Consider the following 24,065-nt stretch of genomic DNA (forward strand, 5'->3'; position numbering starts at 1 on the left):
CATTTTTTGGAAATACATATATTTTTTTTAAATGAAAAAAAAAAAAAAATTTTTCTAGTGAAATAAAAGTATTAACGTCTTCCTAAAAATGCTTACTCAACCCATTTTAGGCAGTTGTGGCCTAATGGATAGAGAATCGGACTTGCAACCCAAAGGTCACGGGTTCGAGTCTCAGGTCCAGCAGGGATTGTCAGTGGGGGGAGTGAATGCCCAGCGCTCTCTCCACCTTCAATACCATGACTGAGGTGAGACCCTTGAGCAAGGCACCGAACCCCCAACTGCTCCCCGGGCGCCGCAGCATTGGCTCCGGGTGTGTGTACACTTGGATGAGTTAAACGCAGAGCACAAATTCCAAGTATGGGACGCCACACGTCACGTCCTTTCCTTTCCTTTTCCTAAATGAAAAATCTAAGAAAAAAAAAAGACAACTTCAATCATTTCAAAAAAATTCAACATATACATTTATTTCTCTTTTATTCCAGACTGGCGTTTGAACTGTCCGAAACATACGTTTTATTTTCTCCCCCCTCAAAATCATTTACAATAAATCACAATCATAAATAAAGCACATATTACATCTGACTAGAAACATTTTTCAAGTTATTCCTCCATTTTACGCGCTTGTAGAAGTCTTTGAAAGCCTCCTTTTTATTCAGAAACCAAAAACGGGTAAATCATTCTCCTAAATGCACTTTTTGCACTATGAATACACGGATCATAGATACATCCTTGGATAAGATGTTAAATCTAACCTCTGCTATGTGCACTAAACAGCCATGAAGGGCCTGGCTTTACTGGAATGTGTGAGAAAGGGAATGCTAGATGGAGAGATGAGAAGAGACGCCATCTCTTGATCTCTTTGAACTACTGTTCTTTAGACAGCTCAGAACGGCTATTTCTTTCCTTTTGTTTTGTACAAAGACAAAAAGAAACCACACGAACCAGACGTTTGAAATGTCAAGGCTTATAACGTGTGCTGTGTTCCCTTTTCAGTAGGCGGTTTTTACAATGTTGTTTTATCTACACAACCTCTCATTTAGAGCGTGAATTACATATAATCAGAAACTTTACGCAGACTTTTGAATGCAAAAGTTATTAATTATCAGTTGTGCACCATGAATGTTTGAACTGATTTTTTGACAGATTTTTTGCTTGTCTTTTTTTTTTTTTACCACACAAATAATCAACATCTCAAAATTGAAAGCTTGTTCACGTATCAAAATATATCTAATGCAACACAAATCTATCAATTATGTCAAGGTCTCACCATAAAATCATATCATATTCTATTTAGGATGAAAAGTCCACAAATATCATTAAATATGATGTAGCTTATTCTGACAGGGAAAGAAATACTCATCAACATCAACAATATATAATGGTCTTATCAGTGTTGAACACCCCCTCTCTCTCTCTCTCACACACACACACAAAATCATTTAATCAAACCCCCCCCACACACACACTGAATAGTAAAACCTAAGTACCATTCACATTACAGTGCCTTGCCCATACAAAACTTGGGACTGGAGGGAATTTGCTCATCGTTGGGGTACGTTACAAAATAAACACTTTAATATCTATTTTTGCTGATGTGAATGATGGCAGTGTGAAATCAGAATAGGATATGTATGCATTGGACGAGACCTTACGATACAACTCTAGATCTCAAACACAGGCATGGCGCACTGCAGGCGGTCGTCTATGACACTGATTCAAGGAGGGTGTGACTGCTGGACAAAGACATGTGATTGGTTCTTAGGTCTGTCAGTCAAACTCTCTGCCTCAGTCCCCTCCCACGGTTGTCCTAAGGGCCTCCGCTGTACGAATAATCTGCTTTGTTGTGCATGACCAGCTTGTTGTCCACAAAGTAGAAGCTGTCAGACTGCGTCTCGTAAGGATGGAGAATCATCTCACGTACTGAAATAAAGAGAAAACACATAAAATGATACACAAATAAACAATTAAGCTTTTTAAAAGCTACAGTATTTTCCTTTCATAGATGCTGGTAGGTACTACATTCAAAAATACATTAAAAATGCAATATATTCATTCAGTGACTTTAACACATCTCTTTCTCTTTCTCATGTATTTTTGTATAAATTAATAGACCCTTCTATGACGAACTTGCTTTGAATATCTTGCATTGTTTGTGCTATATTCATTATTGGGTTAAAAAGTAAAAAAAATAAATAAATCAATTCCCTGAAATACACAATGCAATAAAAAATGTTAAGTATGCAATTCATATATTTGATATAATTTAGTTAAGTAGTTTTGTTTAAATATTAATTTGGTGGACAATTTAAAATATATATAGATTAATTTTGTGCAACCAACATGCAGGTTCAGTACGAGACCAAACTATCTTTTCGAATGTTGTTTCTAAAGATAGGAAGAGAATTCAAATAAACTTCTTCCATTTCCATCAGATGGGGTCAGTAAGATATATATATATATATATATAAAAAGAAATGAATACTTTACTTTAAATATCTATAATGTTACAAAAGATTTCTATTTCAAATAAATGCTGTACTTAAATTAAATTTAAATTAAATTAAACTTCTCTTCAAAGAATAAGGTATCATGATTTTCACAAAATCATGATTTAAGCAGCAAAACTTTTCAACATTGATAAGAAATGTTACTTGAAGCTCAAATATTAGAATGACTTCTGAAGGATCATGTGACACTGAAAACTGGAGTAATAATGCTAAAAATTCAGCTTTGCATCAGAGGAATAATTTTTGACAATATTACATGTTTTGCTGTAATTTTGATAAAATAAATGCAACCTTGGTAATTAGAGGCTTCTTTCAAAAACAAAAGTCCAACCCCTTTACAACCGAGTTTTGAGCAGCATATCTAACAGTCTTTACTGATTTTTATTGCCATACCAGCATCTATGGCTATTTTCATGGCAAGATCAATGTATTTTAAAAGAAACCATAGTAACAGAGTAGTAATGAAAAACAACAATTGACAACCAACTCGCATCAATATAACAAACAAACGGAAGATTTTCATTTCAATATTTGATAAAGTTTAAGATTATTTTAAAAACATTTAAAGCAGTACATTCTAACAAAATATGTGGTCCCACTTTATATTAGGTGGCCTTAACTACAATGTATTGACATCAAAATAAGTACTTATTGTACTACTTGTATTGCAAAACACTTCTGCTGCTATTGAGGTGGGATACAGGTAAAGTTAGGGACAGGTTTGGTGGTATGGGTAGGTTTAAGGGATGGGTCAACAGTGCAATTATAAATGTAATGACAGAAATTCATTAGAGATGTAATTACATGCAGGTACTTTTAAAAATATAAGTAAAATGTAAAAACATGCATGTGCATGTATAAGTGCATTGTATCAAATGATTAATTTAAAAGTAAGTACACAATAGTTAAAAGTCCCATGACATGCTGCTTTTTGGATGCTTTTATATAGGCCTAAGTGGTCCCTAGTACTGTATCTGAAGTCTGTTTCCCGAAATTCAGCCTTGGTGCAGAATTTCAGCCACTATGAGCCAGTCCCACAACGAGCTTTCCTTAGGACATGGCATTCTGTATCTGTAGCTTTAAGGACGAGAGAGGCGGGGCAAGGTGGAGGGTGGGTGTGTGGCCTTAACCAGCTTGCGCTACCATGCGCTAATGTTGACAGTGGATGTATCGCAGCGGCTCGTAGACATGCAGTCAGAATCTGATCCGGATGGAGAAGCACCGGATGAAGAAGTTGCAACTCAGCGGCTACAGCAGGACGTCTCCAAATGGTTAGTTTAAAATATTGTGTCTGGATACGGTACTTTAGTTGGTTTGTTTATGTATGCTGTTTCAGTTATTATCATGTAGCTAATGCTAGCCATAGGCTCGGATGAAGGAACTAAAAAAATACTTTGGTGTTCATTTGTACATCCAAACACTGAGCAACTGTCATGCTTTGCTCGTTTGCAAGCCATGATGTCTCTCGAGGAAAAAAAAATATTGCCCTCGCCTCGCACGGTAGTAGCTCATTTTCTCATGGGCGGGCAAAGCAGAGAAAGGGGAGGTAACCTTTCCCCGTATGACGACATAAAGGGAAGATTCCAGATTGGGCCATCTGAGCTTTCCTTTTCTGAAAGGTGAAGCAGGATACTCAGGGCTCGGTTTACACCTATCGCCATTTCTAGCCACTGGGGGACCATAGACAGGCTAGGGGAACTCATATTAATGTTAAAAAACCTCAAAGTGAAATTTTCATGCCATGGGACCTTTAAGGAAACTGATATAAAGTGGGATCAAATATGCTTTATACACAGAGGGGTCTGACAAAAATGACAAATTGGTTGTAAATTGCCTTTCAGTAAAAACAAACGAGTAAGTTTGGCATGACCAATATGGCATCTTGTGTAAACCGTCTGTTGATGTCAAGTAAATTTGAACATGTATGACTGGATTGACATGTAACTTATTAACTCAGTTGTCCCGTTCAATTTGAACGGTGTATGTCAGCACTGAGACACAGACAAACAATCAGCATAAATTTGCAAAAGTATCTGCAGGGTTATATCTGACAGTTTATAACCTTCATGGCACTTACTGAGATCCTCTGAGAGCGGTGGGAACTCATAGATGTGCTCACAGGTGTTCTTGCTGCTCGGGATGCAGAAGCCAAACTCAAAGTCGAAGCTCTTCAGCAGCTGTTCACGGAAATAGTGCCTCTCGATCATCCGGAAGTTATTGATGGGGATGTCTCCTACTGTGAATTCAACACTAAAAACACAGAAACAAGGCAGGGAAGATATTCAGATGACAGCTTTAGTTCTTCAGTGTTCATTTCACTCTATAGTTCTTCACTTGGGTTTGCTGTTAACTACATCCAATTAATTTCCAACAACTGTTCAGCATTTCACTCCTCAATGCATTATGTGAAGCGGATTCATTATTTATAATGAGTAGCTTACTGCATCTACTTCTGTATTCTGCCCTTTAGCATGATGACTGGATTCATTCGACAGGTTTAATTTAGAGAAATGATTTATGCTCGCTTTGTTTTGATTATTATATCTGACCTCAATAAGCATGCAACTGTTGTTCTGGAATATGAGACAACTCCACTAATGAATATCAGCTGTCTGTCCTTTCATGTGCTACTGTGTTTATTTTCTAAATATGTAATCTCTTTGCTAGAGAGGACAATATAAGACAAGACAGCAGGACTACAATGATGATCTAATCATGCAAATATTTCATAATAACCTGCATGGGCTCATTTTTAGTAACTTTACTTAACTCCAGTGTTTATTTTAAAAGATATTTAAATTCGAAGAACTGATCATTAACTGTGCATTAAAGGCCAACATATTTTACCTTTAAAAAGCATGGGATAGGTAAGATTTTTAATGTTAAAGATGTTTCTTCTGCTCACAAAGGTTGCATTTATTAGGGCACAAATACAATAAAAACAGTACTATTGTTCAATTTTAATATTTAAAATAACTATTTTCTGTTTCAATATGCTTTATATGTTTTTGGAAACTCTGGATTCTGTAGTGTATACACTGACTAGTTTTATGAACTGTACTTACGTGGCTCCTACTTGACGTAGCCGTAAGAAAGCTGGTGTAAACTGATAACGTACAAACCGGCCAGCATTTGGATCAACATCTCTTTTATCCCCTCCTTTATCTTAAAAAAACATCACAATGAGAATCAATATAGTAAAATAATTCATCATTGCAATTGATGACAATTGATCTTCCTGGGCTTCACTTAAACGTATTAAAAAGGACTAAAACAACAAAGCAGAGACGACAGACTTTTTCCATTCTTCCTGTTCTTCATTGTATGGACAGCGGTCTACAGCAAATGTACATCATACACATTCAGTGCAGTTACTCCATGAATCACATCCCAGTTCAGTCCAGTACAATAGTTTATGTTCACACAGTGTTTCTGTTCATATTCAAACACAGCCGTGATGATACCTGAGCAGTTTCAGGACAGTTCCACCTAGTGGTCAGAAAATTATCATTACCTCTCTATAACTCTGGAAATCCTTGTAGGTGGTTAAAACAGTTTAATTTTCTCAAAACCTTTGAATTGCTCGGCTTAATATTATGTTTGTGGAATCATCAGATTCTTCAGACATGCTCATTTGTCTCTTCAGACTGCAGTTGATTTGCTTGCCTGTAATTGCTGCTTGCAGCTGTATTTACTGCATGTATTTAAGCTGTATTTAAAAAAAAAAAAAAAGAGCCATAAATGAAAGTGAATAATGAAACTGAAAACGGTCCTGGAATATTATTTATAACATGTATAACAAGTCAAAAGCCAAAAGGCTAGTTATTACATAAATGGTAACCTCATGCAAACAAACACCTTTTTAGGGGCAAAAGATATCTGATATGCCAGCATATCACATATTACTGCTGCACCTGATTATTAATTGATTTAATATGCAACCACACACTCAAACCTTTCTTTGCAATGCCAAACGTGAAGCCCATAAGTCTGTCGTCTAAAAGGACTGTTAAGCAGTAACCTATTAAATATACAGTCAAACCAATATTTATTCAGACACCAGATATCATTTTTGATTTTTTTTTCCGGACTATTGGGATTATCTAATTGTGTACTTAACTGTAACAGCTGACAGCTATTCAGCCGAATTCATTGCATACCTTTCTTTCAAAGTTATCTGACATTATCAAGATCAAATTGTTCTGACACAGTTTAACTCTTGAGTTCTTGTCATATTTTATTACCATTTTCTAAACTATAGTAAATAAACCGATAATGTGAGAAATGTTGAAGGTGTCTGAATAAAATTTGGTTTGACTGTAACTTGTTCAACATGATCCAAAACAAAAAGTAGATGTAACAAAATGTAACACACACAAATTAACTACATAACTGTGTCAATAACTGTGTATACCCACGAGATCCAATAACTCTCCATGCCGCTGATCACATGACTAGAACCAGTAACCTGCTGCAAGTGGGTGCTCACACTCACCTGTGGCTGGTGGTTTGGTGATCTCAAACAGTACTGTTCCTGTCTCCATATCCCTGATCTTGAACCGTGTGAAGTCAATATTGTATACATTCTCCTCTGGACTACACAGATAGTCTGTGGGGAAAAAAATAAATATATTTAGATTTTACAAATGTAACTCTACAAATTAAGTCCTACAAGCATTATATAAACTTTGTGAGTCAATGTTGTAATGATTACATCAGTAGTTGAATCTTAACTATCTGTATTGTACAGAGAGCCGATAGCCTCATGGATAGCACTCTGACTTATGGAGCGGCTGTGTTTCGCTCTTGTGAAGAAAGAAAGACAAAAAACAAAAAAAGTTATTAAAAACACCCTGCATGAAATATTTAAAAAAAAAAAAAAAAAAAGGTCACAATTGGAATTATTTTGACAAAATTTGGCAATTTAAAAGCAATAAAGCATTTAACATCTAGGGATACAGACGTATGGGGGCATTATTATAATTATTAAAATACTTTTATTTAAACTAAAGAAACATAATAATAATAATAAAATATAAACATATATACAATATAATAGTATAATAAAAACAAACACAAAATTCTGATTGCACAAGACTTATTCAAGTGATTTCATGTGTCCTTACATACACTTTCCCCTCAGACTTGAGACATAATAGGCCACAGCAGTTTTGTCTTTCGCCTCTGGGTAAACAACTTGTGCAGCCTTTTAATAAGCGATGATTATTATTAACTAGTTCCTTATTAGCATTCATCTTAATAGCATGTTGGCTGGATATCAGTACTTAAAAACACACATATTAATGTCTTTCTGCAGGCCCATATTATAGATCCCTACCTCAAACCTAAACTTAACTATCTTACTGACTATTAATAAGCAGCAAATTTGTTTGAGTTTGAGGCAAAAGCCACAGTTCAATGTTCAGTTTAAAAAGTCAATAGTTATTTAATAGGGAGAATTGGTTCTCAAACTAAATTGTGACAGAAGACACTGAAGTATCTGCTACAAATACCCATGCAATCATTCACTTAGATGTTACATCTACAACCAAAATTGATCTTTAATTTGCACCTGGAGTGTTCTGCTAAAAATCACACTGCTTCATGGTTGCAAAGGCCCAGGTGCTTGATTTAGTAAAAAAAGGGTCAAGATCAGTGTGTTCACTGTCAACACTAAACCTGCACACATGTAATGTAAACACACGTGCACTCACAGACCGCGCTATTTTTGCTTCAGTAATCCTCGCAACCATGAGAAGTGACAGTGCCAATTAGTGTTTGCTGCTCCGTAGGTAGTGCATTGTGGGTATGTTTTGCGAGACGTACCCATGAATTGTGCAGATCGGAATTCTGACTCATTCTTAGGCAGTTCATTAGAGATGCCAGAATGACTGTTCCCGTGGGATGTTATTTGACACATAAATTAGACCCTGCTTAGACAAACAGAGGCCACATTAAAAATAAGCCATTACAAGTCAATGATTCGGTCATCACCCTTATGTTTTACTCAGAGCAACGGTAATCAATTAGCATTTTAGGCTAAGAGCAGTGATTCATGGTTTCCTGTTCAGAGTGCTAAAACAAACTACTGGGTATTTATAATATCTATATTAAGATCCATCTTGAATAAACTTCCAGACGAGCGCCAACTGAACTAAGTCGGGACAGATATAAATGTCTGAAAGGGAACAAACCCCTATCCACAGCATTTAGCCAAGCAAGGACAAACAATAATGCGAGTAAAAACATCACATGCAATTCATCAGGGCTTACACAACAGCAGCATTTAAATTGCAAATGAGCTCTCTATTAAAATGCACAGTTGTTGGCACTTAATATTCAGATTTTTTGTGTCTGATTTCCTGAGCAGACATTCTGGGGAGTGATTTGTGAAATTAGGGCTGGATAATGTTATTTCAAAATAAAACCCCTTTTAGACATGATTCTAATTGTGTCACACATTGTCTTATTGTGTAGAAATACATCGTCTGTTTAGTAACAACTACTAATAACATGTTAACTGAAGACTCAGGATGATGTAGTATGTAATCTGTTACAGAAAAACACTATAAGAAAAACATAAAATAAATGTAATAAAAATAAGTTTTTTTTTTAAACTTATATTTTTGGTGACTTTACAAAATGAGCTAATGTAACAATTCTAAAACACTTTTACAATCTAACTGCACCGCATGCAATAAAATTCTATTTTTAAAATAGAAATTTACTTCATTTGTGCATATTTTTATTGCCATGTTGGAAATTAATTAGGGTGTTATTTATTAAGCCTTACAACATCTGACCTTGTATTTCATTTAATTAACCCCAATAAATTAAAATATGGTTATTTCTTCATTTCTAGTTGTATGCAAAGTGTTAAATTGTTTGCGTTTAAAAAAAAAAGAAAAAGAAAAAGTGTAATAATGTGCAATGGCATTTTGCAGTAATAGAATGTATATTTTAATGCCTTCATCAAACAGGAAATGTAGGGCTGGGAAAATTAGGCCAAAAATATTACAGTATTTTTTTTCCATATCATACAATATTGATATTATAGCACAATATTTATTTACCATTAATGGGGAATGAAATGCTTTCCACATGTTTGTCAGACCTTGAGAACGAATGTAAATTTATCTTGCTTGTTCATTTCATTTCAGAATTCGTTTTATTTTTCCCTAAATTCTGTATTTTTTCCATTTTATTTTTCTGGATTCTGCGTTTTACGATTTAATAATACAAACATATAATTAAAAATGATCTAATGAAATAAACTAATGAAGCTAACAGTTTAATCAATATTTTAAAATGTAATCAAATGAAAATATAATTACAAGAAATTTTTTTTGCCAAATAAGATGCTGCACAACAGAACTGTATAAATTAAAACATGGATAAAAAATATATATTGTATGATATTCCTGAAATAATAATAATAATAATAATAATAATAATATTAATATTATTACTCTGAGAAGAAATATTTTAGTATATATTTGTCAATTTCAAGATGATCCAAACTTATCTTGTCAGTTTATCATGAAGATTTTTGAGTTTCAGTGTATTTGACAGTAGTTTTCCACAAATGAAAGCTTGTGAAGTAGCTCAGAGTAATTGTGTTCAGAAACATCTGGTCTGAGCTGCACCACACAGTAGTACCCTGTGGTCTTCATATTTTCGGTCCTGATATTTGCAAATACCGCAAAACCCTATTTGTGACACAAATTCTTCTATACCATTTAGAATGAATATGCACTTCAAAATACATATATATTACATATTCTATTTAAATATATTCCCCAATCATGTGCAATAACATGTTAAAACCCATCTCCAATCCGCAGTTATACAGATCCAGCCTCAGTGTTTTCGAACACCGCATCCATGCTGAATAACCATGCAGTATCCTGAGAGAAGGCGCATTCCCATGGACACATGCAGCAGTTTAGCTCCTCCTCTCTGGACAGTGTACATGTGCTCCCCTAGGAGCCCAGGGCCCAGATTAGGCCCTAAGCAGCTTAAGGCGTCTCAGCATGGCAGGGGCGGATTGGGACGCAATCAGGAGATTTAAAGGGAAGGCAGGATGTGTGTACCTCTCTCTGCAGCGCTTCAATGTGATGTAACTGCAACTGACCAAACACAGTCCTCAATCATGCGTTTTCCCATCCAAAACCGGTTTTGTAATGGCATTGCTCACAGAGCACACAAAAACAGACACTGACCTGGAAATGAATGAACGGAATGCCAACTGACCCATAATGCAGACATAAGTGAGCTCTCCAGAATAAGTTGGTTTCTGGATTTTGAGAGGTTGCAATAATAATAATAATAATAATAATTTAATAAATCAGCAAAGTACCTGAAATTGGCTTAACAGATGAACACTTTACAATAGTTTAATTTATTAATTAGTTAACAACATTGGTTAACATGAACAAAATTTTTTAAATACTCATAAAAATGCAAAATTTCTTAATCTTAATTTCAAGATTTCTTGAAATGTCTCTCTTAAAATGAAGTAGCAAAAGTATATAAAACATGAATAGAAAGTAAACATACCACAGTCTATACAGAAAATGGCAAAACAAGATTTTCTTAAATTGAAGTAATTTTCTACAGGAGCTGAGGGAAGAACATGGTGAGAGTGTGCAAAAGCAGAGAAATACTCAACTTTATGCAAATGAAAAAGGCAAAATAACTCTTGTTCAGAAACCAATTCTTGATGTGATCACACTGACGTCTGTCATAGGACTTTCAAAACATGTCAATAATTAAAGCTGCGTATTTCTGTTTTTAATTCAGATTTCAAATTCAGTTTACACAAACCTTAAGGGGTTCGTTACAACTAGGAAGTGAGCCATTTCTGTAGAGGTCAGAGGTCAATCATGCAGTAAACGGTCACACAAAAACAGGTGATGTATATTCATTCACTGGAAGATGTTTACAATAAACCGACTCGCCATTAAACCCATTAAGTAATCTGTGCAGTGAATGACAGCGATAGTAATGAGGATTATTGTGGCAATGTAATTCCTCAGTAATTCCGCTACATAACTAACACCTTCAGAGCAACACAAATTAATTTAACATCAACTGCTGTTCACGGACTACAAATGAAGCTTTGTACAAATTCACCTCTCCACCCCATCATGCCATCTGGCTATTCATCTACGCCAGATTTTTGTCCAAGAGAGATGCAGAGAGTGATGGAGTCTGCACGAGCGTGTATAGGAATGTGCGTAGAGGTACATTAATAAGAGGTGGCCTGTAATCCGCTCTCGGGCATGTTGCCCAGAACAGTGAGGTAATGCACAGAGTAGCAGGTGTGTGTCTATGAGTCGGGAATGAGCCGGTGTCACACGAACATGTCTCACGGTGGGCGGCAGAGACAGAGCGTGCCGGAAGCGTTCTACTCAACAGCTCCTGAAAGCTACACTACAGATTTTCTCTTTAGGAATATGGCCAACATTTTGTCAGAGCCATGGTTTAGGAGTTCCAACATTGAGCTGTGGTGCTCAAGCAAACAATGATGCAACACTGAATCTAGCATGCAACTGTGAATGGTAATGGTACTCATTCCAGTTATGAGGGACAAAGGATTTTGGATAAATTTGTAGTGTTAGTTGCATGTAATTATGCATAATATACTGTTATTACTGTAGTAAGTACATGCAAAATTGAACAAGATCCATGAAAAATAAAGATTTTATATTCTAAAATTAGCATTTATAAACTATACACACGCACACACGTGATTGTATACATGTATGTATATATTATTAATCACTTTACCCCCATGTCGTTCCAAACCTGTAAAAGCTTTGTTCGTCTTCGGAACACAATTTAAGATATTTTGGATGAGGCTTGTGACTGTCCCATTGACTGCCAAGTAAATAACACAGTCAAGGCCCAGAAAAGTATGAAAAGCATTGTCAAAATAGTCCATCTGCCATCAGTGGTTCAATCTGACTGTTATGAAGCAATGAGAATACTTTTTCTACACAAAGAAAATAAAAATAATGACTTTATTCAACATTTCATCTCCTCTGCATCAGCGTAGCATATCTGGACGCAAATAGCATACGCTGTTCTGTGTCAGCCGCAACACACGCATACGTCTTATACGTATACTTATATCTTTGCGCACAAAAAGTATTCTCGTCGCTTCATAACAGTCAGGTTTAACCACTGATGGCAGATAGACTATTTTGGCGATGTCTTTCATACTTTTCTGGGCCTTGACAGTGTTATTTACTTAGCCGTCAATGGGACAGTCACAAGCCTCCCGGCTTTCATCAAAAATATCTTAAATTGTGTTCTGAAGACGAACAAAGCTTTTATGGGTTTGGAATGACATGGGGGTAAGTGATTAATGACAAAATTTTCCTTTTGGGGTGGAGTAACCCTTTAAGAGGTTCCACAAAAATATGACATTTACCATTTAGGGGTTACAGCCATTTTAAGCAAAGTAGCTTCATTTTCAGGGGCTCAATAGTATTTGGACAAAGTGACATAATTGTAAATAAAAGCACAATTTTAATACTTGGATGAAAATGCTTTGCAGTCAATGACTGCCTGTAGTCTGGAGCCCATGGACATCACCAAATTCTGAGTTTCCTCCCAGGAGATGCTTTGCCAGGTCATCATTGCAGCCACCTCGAGTTGCTGCTTGTTTGTGGGTCTTTCTGCCTTCAGTCTTGTCCTCATGGCCTTGAAGAATATTCCATTTCTTTGCCTTCAAAAAGTCTTGAGTTGTTTTCGCAATATGTTCCTATCAGTTTTATAGCATTTGGAGAGCAGAGAGTATAGCCTTAAAGACCTCAGAATTCATGTTGCTACTTCTGTCAGTGAGCCCGTTCCATTGGCAGCCATACATGCCCATGCCATAACACTGCCGCCACCATGTTTGGCACTTGATGTGGTGTGCTTTGGATTGTGAGCTGTTCCTTCATTTTCGCCATACTTTTCTCTTCCCTTCAGATTGGTACAAGTTGATCTTGGTTTCATCAGTCCAAAGAATCTTATTCCAGAAGTCTAATCTTGCTTTCCTGTTCTTGAATGTTACCAGTAGTTTGCACCTTGTTGTAAACCCTCTGTTATGAAGGGATTTTCTTCACCAAGGAAAAGATTCTGCAGTCGCCCCCTTTAGTTGCCTTCCGTGGTCTTCCAGGCCTTTGATGTTGTTAAGCCCACCAGTGCTTTCTTTCTTCTTAAGAATGTAGCCAACCGTTGATCTGGACACACCTAAGGTTTTTGCTATCTCTCAAAGATTTATGTTGTTTTTTTTCCAGCTTAACGATGGCCTCCTTCACTTTCATCGAAATCTTCTTGGACTTCATATTGGTAGCACCAGTCAAACAGCTTCCAAATGCCAGTTTGATACCTCATATCAACTCCAGATCTTTTATCGGATTAATTTGTCTTGAAGAAACCAGCACCTGGTCAATTAACCTCTTCTTAGTCAACTGTCCAAATACTATTGAGCCCCTGAAAATTGAGGTACTTTGCTTAAAATGGCTGTAACTCTTAAAAGGTAAATGTCATATTTTTGTGGAACCTCTTAAAGTAAAGCTAAAAGTCTGCACTTCAATCACATTTTGATTGTTTTAATTTCAAATCCATTGTAGTGGTGTTTAAAGGCAAAAGCACAAAAACACTAAAAATAAAGACAAAATATAAAAAACAGGCAAAAGACAAGAAAATAGACAAACAGACAAACACTAAAAACAAAAACAAAAAAACACTTCTTGCTTAAAGAATTTAGTGCTGGTATAGATTGTGAAGTTTTAATCTGGTATAGATAATGGCCAATTCAGCACAAATACAGAGATGTGCATGAAACATGACTCATTAAAATGAGAGCATCAGTTCTTTTTTGACCTTTAGGCACAATGTAACCAAGTATTTAAAACATGCTGTGGGTATATTCATTACCATACTCGCTCAACCTCAAAAATAACCACTAGACGGCTGCTACATTTAGGCAGCCATAAACTGAAAAACAGCTTGCTACCTGTATCATCAGCAAAATAAACAACCACAAGGTCTGACAAGCCTATACATGAGCAAACAATTTACTAATCAACAGTATATCACTAATACAGACATGGAATTCCACTTTACAGTGTTTATTTCATTCAGATTATTTTTTTATATATTTTCTGAGAATGCAATCAAAAGCTAAAACTAGATGTTTCAACATAAGTACAAAGCAATCCTTAACTAGCACTGACATTTCAAATGAACAGATCTAGATCAGTGGTTCTGAACCGACCTAACTGAGAACCACTGATCTAGATGACACATTCAGTAATCGCTCTGAACGGGACCAGAACATTTGTCATTCAGGAAGCATAAGAGACTTGCACATGTTCACGAACAGGATGTAAAAACCTCAATAGGTACTTGATGTTCTTATCAGACAAACATACATGCACATTGTAGGGCAACAGAACCTGATAGAGGTCACAAAACTACATGTCTGGTAGATTTAGGCTCAGCTTTGTAAATGACCACCCAAGAAATTCACTTCATGGCCAGCACAGGCATGACCGCCGTGCCTTTGGCAGTATTAACATGACCCTGGATCATTCTGCATTAGCATCAAGCAACGCCAGAGTGGATGGGCCGCTGTAGAAACAAGACCAGCAACCTACTAGCATGAGATAGAAGTATTTGAAGTGCTGAATAGGAATAGAAAACATGAGTCAAGTAATAAAAGAGCAACAAGAAGTCACTGAATGCATGTCTGGCAGTGGATTTGTGCGTGTTATTTGAACTCTTTCTCTGTGCACATGTCCTTTAGCATCATCGCTCAAAATTGAACAGATCTGTCTCTTTAAATAACTGCTCTCTGATCACAGAGTCTGGCTTTATAAAATATGCAAATCTATGTAAATGACTGACAAGTTGGACTTGTTTCTCCAGTTTGTTTTGGATCAGCTGTATTGCTCTACAAAAACTCTTTGAATTAGCTTTCAGATGTCAGTTTGTCTTAGTGATTCATCAATTTGAACATTACAAAATAGACAAAAAAATGCAAACTAGCAATGCAAAATGCAAAGAATTACATGTTAAAATAGTTCAGCATTATTAGACAGCCACACAGCCAATGACGTATAATGCACACAAGAACCATCCAATGCTATTACTAATAATACAAGCAGAAAAAAAAGATTGTATGTCTTATACAACATTAAATGAACCAAATTGGTCTAATTATTAAAAGGAACTGTTCGCCAACATGTCACTCCAAGCCCTTTTTAAAGTACTGTAATTAGTGCCCAATGGGACTGAGGTTTTCAAGCTTCAAAAAGGCTGCAGAAGTACAATACATGTCTCATAACAATCAAAACAACTCGTGCACCATAATCCAAGCCTTGTTCAAACAGTAGCAAATAACAGGCCAAAATTTAAGTTATTCACTGAGAATCCTCCCATGCATCCGGTAAGCCATTCAACTGCTGTGAACAATCACTGAGCCACGTTCAGATTAACAAACTAATTTTTCTGATTTGTAAAGAAATCATTCGACCAGGTTTTACATTTTAATGCATTTAGCAGATGCTTTTATCAAAATCCACTTACACTACATTCAAGATTCAGTTTTCAGTTCTTGCTTTCCCTGGGAATCAAACATATCACCATGGCATTGCCAGGGCCAAACATCCTACAGGATGGCTTTTGTGAATTTGATCAACCAAGTCAAATGATCCGACTCAAAAAGTCAATGTATCATTAATATGTGCTCTATCTTTAATCTAGGTACAGTACAATCAGGCACTGCTCCTGACAACCTGGCCTTTACTAAGTTAAAGTGTGTAATCGTCAAAGCCAGTTCAAACAAGAGGTCTTTTATACAGACCAGGGGTCTCATTTATAAATGTTGCGTACGCACAAAATGGGCATATAAATATGCGTAAGCAATTTTCCACGCACATATCCGCATTGATAAAAAATACATTTGGCGTATATGTATGGACATTAGAACATGCGTGCAAATTATTTTACCTGGAGTGAGAAAAATAATGAAGTAAACAACAATTTTAAACTGTTGATACACACATTTACATTAAATATTCCACTCTCATTAATGGAGATAAGCACTGAAATTACAAAAAGTCATTACACCGAAGTTAAACAAAAAAATATGAATTTATAGGCTATATATAGTGGATGCGCTCGATCACTTTTCCTGTTTTAATGACAGCGAGGAGTGCTATAGGTGCACGATAATTCATGTTTAAACTAAACTGCAGATCTCATGATACGAGTAAGTATTTTAGAGAGAACAATGGTCAATTATGCACACTTACTTTGATATTATGTAAATACCGCTGTATTTGAAGGAAACAACTTGAGGAAAACGGTAAGATTTGCACATTTACTTTTTAAAATAATGCACCGGGTCAGACTTGTATTTAAACTGCAATAAATATAGGTCTAGCCTATCTGTTTCCACTAAAAATAGATGTTCACCTTATTAGCAAAACTGTATAAATTTTATTTGATTTAATTGTTTAAAACAATTGAAATACTATTTGGCCAGTGTAAAAGAATGAGATGAACTCTATTCTAAAATATATCTGAGAACTATTTTAAATCGTTTTGTTTTTATGGATATTTTCATATATTTATTATAAAACATAACAAGGATACTAGATAATTTTTAGCAATAAAAATGTATGTTTAAGGCACAAATGGCATTTAGTCCGTATCTTATACTTCCTTAATGTCTTGTACCTTTGAAGGTGTTAAACACGTCACTCTAAAAAATGCTGGGTTAAATACAACCCAGTGCTGAGTAAATATTGGACAGAACACATGCTGGGTTGTTTTCAACCAACAGTTGGGTTAAATGTTTAACCCAACCTTCTGGGAAGTAACCCAACCGCTGGGTCTAAACAATCCAATCGCTGGGTTCGTCCATATTTCACCCAGCGCTGGGTTGTATTTAACCCAGCATTTTTTAGAGTGTGGTGTCACGTGGATGGAATATGCATGGAAATGATATGCAGATGAGGTTACGCATAGTAAAACTAGGCGTTGTAAACTCCAAATATGGTGATTTTGGGGAGGAGTCGGGGTGGAGATGCACGTAAGCACAATCTCCCCCTGACTGGGACATATAAAGGGATTTTTGCGCATAGTTTTCGGAAAACTTTTGTGTGTACGCAAAAGCTAGCTTTTGTGCGTACGTACACTTTTAGGATGAAATCTATGGAGAGTTTTATAAAAGAGACCCCAGAGCTCTCTTTAGCCAGCTGTACTGCATTGCTAATACAAAGAAACCTCACATCTATTTTACTCTTTCACATATGCATATGACGAAATTTAAGATTAAATATCTATGTATAAAATTAATCTTAACACAATAAGGCAACCCAGAGTGTATTTTTAGTTGTTTTACTTTTTTTTTTTTCATAAATTTAGAATAAATTGTAGCACAAAAGTTATTGATGAATCATGATTTGTTCGTGAAAATGTTTGTATGCAAATTTCATCATTTGACATGAAAATGTCATATATGTACAACACATATGGTCAAATAACACAAGTCTGGTTTTCAGTTAGCATATGAACCGATTAGCCTGCCAAGCTAATATTTCATCATCCATGTCCTAAAGTCTGGATACTTAATCATACAATGATATTAAACATGGTAATACCATACATTCTATTCAAAAATATTAATCTTCAGATGTCAAAGGGAACAGTTATTATCATCATCTCTGGACAGGCATTACAAAAGGACTATCCCTTGGGGTCCAAGGGGGATTGGATTCTGCAGGAGGATTGAATCTTTCACAACACCGGGCTGTGCTAAGGACACTAGGTTGCAAGGGAGTGGTGTACATTTTTAGCACATTAAGCTTGGCAGATTAGCCATCTGGAGTTTAGAGGTGCAGATATAGACACTAGAACAAGACACAGGAAATGACAGTAAGAGCAGACAGTGGAGAGCACCAAAAGAGCAAGCGATGCTGTCAAATCTTATCAGTTAATTTATGCGTGTGTGTGTAGACAGGATCTAAATTTATGTTTAGTAGTGCTTTCATTTTTGCTGGAGAATAAAAAAGTTATGCAGTATCTCACATCTAAATAAATGCTAATACAGTTTCATTAGATCAACACTGAAGCTGGGTCACATGTTGACCTATTCAACCCAGAGTTAAGCAAGAAGTAAACAATGCAAAAACCGCAGTTTAAGACTAACAGTGAGATAAAACAAAACTGGGTATGATTTTCAGACTGTGCACGCTGAATGCATTCTTAACGAAAAACAACCTAGTTGACAAATTTAGAAAGAGTTATGAGCTTTTTCCTGATTTGCTTGTCTGCTACAGTACAGCCTTGTATAAATTACTTTCTGATAATTGTGTGCATAGAGTTGGAACTGGAACAGGATATTACATTTGAATTAGAAATGAATGCTGGAGAGGACAAGGGTTTTTGTTGACATACTTAACACTTAGTCTATTCCATGCACGTGCATTTGCATTATATTTCATCAGATGTGGATAGTAAATTTGTGTACTTTTAAGCACTTTCTTAACGATGATTAACATCTAAAACTGACTGAGTGAAACACAGCTACATAATATAGATATAGATGCTGTGTCCGTTTAAAACAAAGAACAGGAGAAAAAAGTGAAATGAAAATGAAGATATGACAGCGCACTGAAGTAAGTATTGATTGTGTAAAGGAAAAGCAGATGGATGCACCAATATAGTTATGGTCAATAATTGTTACATTATAGAATAAACCATATAAATGTACAGTTGGAAATATGGCCTGTTCAGACCAGTGTCAATTATTAAAATAAAAGCTAATAATACAACATTTATGTTAGGTTACTATTAATACTAAATTAATATATGAAGAGTTTATTTGCAAAAACATATAACTCCATTTTTAACAATTCTCAAAAATCATGCTTTTTCATTGTGCATTCCAATTAAATCTCAATCAAACTGCAGTTATTTATTTATTTATTTTGACTAGGTTAAAAAAAATAACTAAAAAAAAACAGCTAACTAACACAATTTCTGAGTAATTTGCACATAAAATGGACCTTTCCGAAAATTCTCCTTCAGATTCACAAACGCTTCGTAAACGTCCGATTTGTTAGTTAAACATGCGTATGTTAATTAATTCCAATCATTCGTAAATAGGGCGCTCGTGCACGCTTATTTACAATTTGCATAATCAATTACAGCTACGCATATTGCGTGTCCAGGAACGCAGTGGAATATTCAGGTCTACTTTCTCAGGTTTGGCTCCAGTATATTGCATAAATGCAAAAAAGACTAATAGGCCATATGGCTAGCAATAAATATTCAATAACATGTGTCCACCAAAGCATTTTTAGCCAGCTGAAAAATGTCAGGCGCTCTTCGGAAAACGGCCAGCTGGTAGCGCTTGAGAATGCTTTGGTGGTACAGCGTTTTTCCAGCTGAGACACTTTGTTTGCTATGATAAGGAATATCCACGGCAGTAACGTAATACTAGTATCTCATTTTGAAGAATATTATTGAATATAAAAATGCAGTAACCAGTAATATTAACTTCTCTATTGTTGTTCAGCCATTATGGTAGGGAGCAGGTGTAAATTTCTTGTTTCTCGTTTTGAAAATACAAACATTTTCATTAATTCAAAGTTTACGTTAGAACGGCTTTACGAACGATTTACACAAAAATGTGTTCTGCTCGTGTTTCATGAATGAGGCCCAATAAAAGCATGATAACAATAAGTTTATAAATAAACTCTTCATATACTAACATATTAGACAGGATGATTTAAAATACAATTCTGCCAATGAAGCACAAGTTTTTAAAACAGAGATTTGCAGCATTTAATCAGTGGAGAAAAAAAGTTCACAAGAAAAGGACAGGAGTTAGACTCTCACATGTCTATAGCATTGTGGGACTAAAGTAGGCCTATATGAATCATTGTCATTCAGACTGAATATATGAATATGAGATTTTTTTAATGTTCGAAGTTAAATTTTTACGGTCTGTATCAATTTGGCCTGGAGACAAGGTCAATGGTAATTTCGCAGCAAGAACCATGACCAATTTGTTTAGTTAACTACAGAAACAAAGCTAACTGTTTGAAAGGACCACAGAATACTTGTTCTACAGGCCTAAAAGCTACCGACAAAGTTACTTTGATGAAATTATGGCCTGATACTGACTCACTGTAAATTTAAGATAGTCATGCTCAGGAAAGACATTTACAATGATTAAAAAAACAATGAGCTCAACTAACATCCTGTGACCTTCATGTACTTCCCTTGCTGGTGTGGACTGTATAATAACTCATTTCATGTGGCAAATCCTCTGTAGTGAAAGGAAATGTTGATACAAGGCAATGTGGATATGACACAATTCCAACCCTATAGACAAAAGCAAAAATAAGTGCAATTAAATTACCTGGTGAATTTGGAATGGTTAGGCACTAAACTTCAGAACAATGTTTTGCGATCAAGCCTATATTATAAACATTACAACATCATACAAGCAAAGAAATAGATTTTATATATTACGTTTATAAAAACTATGCCCATTTCTACATAAAACTGCATGTATGTAACTGCTTCTCAGGTCTCCAGGAAACTCGCTCTTAATGAGGCGATAATGAGGGACTCCTGCCCCACCTTCAACCTGCAGAAACGGTTGCCATGGTAAAAATCTCAACATATGCCTCAACAATTACTGAGCAAGCAATGTATTATCTAAAGGTGCTAACATTGGTCACTCAGAATAATCAGATGCCAACACATATTTCTTCCAAGCCTCTGTCAATTGCTCTCAAGAAGATATGACATGTTAATGGCTCAGCAATAGATTAGATTAATAAACAGATTATATTGATATAAACAGATTATAATCAACGGGCCAAATTAAAATAGCAAAGAGAAATTTGGATTATTTTTAGTATTTAAATGAGTGAATACCAATTAAAATAGAACAGTGGAACCATTTTGCATGTTGACAGATAAAAAAAAAAAAAAAAAAAAAAAAAAGAGTATGGTTATGGTGCACTAAAATTAATCAGGGCTGAGGTTAGAATCGCTTGATGAGTCAGAGCAAAATATCGAAAGAAAAATACGTCTTGTGCACTGCGAGCAAAGCACAGGTTGGTTGCTTTGAGTGGGCAGCATTTTTCAGATGTTCAGAGAGGACCAACAGGAAAGCTTATGAAGTAAAACGCAGCAAACAGGTGAAATTATGTAACTGCTTTGAGCAAATAAACATGCTGGTTGAGTGGGCTGGAAACAAACATGATCTGCACTTTTGTAGGGCACATTAAAAACTCACCACCTGACAGAAACAAAGCCCACTATCCTGCTCATTTACATATGCCACTTTACCAAGACATAGTTATGAGGGTGGCTAACACAGAACAGAACTTGCTAGTCTCGAACAAATTAAAACAAATAAAAGCATAATTTTCCAGCAAGAGTTCATAAATGTTCTTTGTTCATGAATCTGTGTTATTGTTGTTGTCATGAGTAATTATAATTAATAATAATGTTTATAAATTATGAATAGCTGTTACGGCGTGACATAATTATTTCAATAGCCAATACAATATTCTTTAGCTTTTATGAATTTCTTCGACACATAAAAATGTGTAGCCAAATATACAATTCATCATGTCTGGTGTTCATTCTTCATCTTCATTTGAATTTAACTTGTATTAAAACACCGGATATAAACATTTTTCCTAAACTTTTACTTCTTTCCTAAAATCTTCAAAAAACAGTATTTTATGCATGATACAAAAATGATACAAGGCTGATGCGCTTACATATCGACTGTAAACAGAGAAAGATGGCTGCCAAGAGAAGGATATAATCCTAGGAAGTGAAAATATTTTACATATGCTTTATGTAATTTATAAGTACACACATGCGCACATTTCAAGAGTGTTTTCAAATTAAGTTACAGTAACCACTGACGTTATTCAGTGCGTGCAAAGTTGCTCAAAAGTCACTAATGGATAAGTTAACCGTGGCAACTCAAGGGTTTTCTGCTCACCATCGACAGGAAAATGACAAAACTGTACTTATAATTTTACTGTAGATTTATATATCATAATTATGACCACAAAAAAATTATATAATTCGCAAACTGGTTGGAACTGATCAGATATTTATATTTTTAAAAAATGAATTAATAAATAATTAATCAGAATGCAAACTTTTTAGGAGGCATTTCTAATAGCTTGGCATTACATGCAGCCTCTTCATAAAGGTTCATGGGATGTGGATGTTGTATAAGCCATTGCACGGGCCTTTAAAAACAGTAATGGAGGGCTTATTGGCCACCTGTTACCTAACCATACTTAGGACTGCAAGGCTGAAGAAGGTTAATTATAGCTGATCCTTGAGAAATGGCACTGCCCATGCCATTTATTTCTTCCCATTTCCAAAGTCATTCAATAGCTGATAAGTTCAATTTCAATAGTATTACCAGTAAGAGGTCATATAACCCTAATAAAGACCTCTGAGGAGTGAGCCACATTGATGCACTAATGCAATATTTGCACACCAATAAATCCAAATGTTGATGATGGTCTGTATAAAACCTAATGTTCGGCTCATTCTGCTCCTCAAGCAAGTTATTTTTCAGTCTTTCTTATTAAAGAAACCCGGTGATCTAGAATTGCTACAATATGGCGTATATAGCACAGTGAAGTGTTCATAAACAAGAGGATCTGTGATTACTCAGTCTACCGAAGCCTGCGTTGATACAACGCGCAACCTGTTCAATAGCTTTGCGACAATGTAAGTTACGATGTTTGGCGAAATGTTCCGAGCGTGTTCCGATCCACTCGGTCACTTACTTTCAGTGATCTTCTGCAATCCCAGCACATCCTCCGGGGTGATCGTTTTGTTCGCAAGCAATTCCTCCTCTGTGGTGACGGGGACCCCGACGTCTGTCGTGTTGCAGCCCTTCTTGACTTTCATGGCCTCGGATAAATCAGGGTTCGAGTTCGCTTTGCTGCCGCGGATGCTGTGGCGGTTATTGCCGTTGCCGGTGTCTCCGCTGCTGCTGCTGCTGCAACTACCGGGATTAACGCCGCCGGACTTCTTAGAGCTCGATGGGTCCTGGCTGTTGCCTGTGCTGGTACAAGAATAGCTCATTATCCGTTCCTCCTCCTCCACCCCCCTGCTCCCCCGGTCTAGCAAAGACACAAAACAGTCACCCTCCCACACCCGAAGGGCTGAGCAGGTCGCCCGCTTAGAGGTATTTAAATCCTCCTGTTCTCCGCTCGATCTGAATCTCTCTGGCGCTCCAGTTGAGGGACGTACCACTGCACGCCGGAGGGGGTCGCCTGCAGTTCAGTGGCGCACGGCGACGACAGATGATACTGTTTGACTGATAAAAAAAAAAAAAGGCAGGTTTGAGTTCAGCGCGTTGTATTTCTAAGGAAATAGTTTTAGATAAAATCAGTCGTCGAGCCTGGATTGAATTGGTCGTTCTAGCATGTAGTGTGCACCGAATATCTGTCTCGAATTGTCTCCCGTTTGTTGTGTGGTATGATC

At 36.1% G+C, this 24,065-nt stretch overlaps 1 protein-coding gene across 1 annotated transcript; it reads right to left on the minus strand.

The window, feature by feature from the left end:
- Window positions 1-432: 432 nt before the first annotated feature.
- unc119b (unc-119 homolog b (C. elegans)) lies at window positions 433-23,809 on the minus strand. The gene is made up of 5 exons (XM_058757560.1): window positions 23,363-23,809; window positions 7,003-7,116; window positions 5,573-5,672; window positions 4,585-4,757; window positions 433-1,920 (listed from the first exon to the last, which is right to left on the minus strand). The coding sequence occupies exons 1-5, from the start codon at window positions 23,661-23,663 to the stop codon at window positions 1,808-1,810; spliced, it is 801 nt and encodes a 266-aa protein (XP_058613543.1). The 5' UTR covers window positions 23,664-23,809; the 3' UTR covers window positions 433-1,807.
- Window positions 23,810-24,065: the final 256 nt, after the last annotated feature.

This window comes from Onychostoma macrolepis, chromosome 21, assembly GCF_012432095.1.
Source record: "Onychostoma macrolepis isolate SWU-2019 chromosome 21, ASM1243209v1, whole genome shotgun sequence".
Lineage (NCBI taxonomy): Eukaryota > Metazoa > Chordata > Actinopteri > Cypriniformes > Cyprinidae > Onychostoma > Onychostoma macrolepis.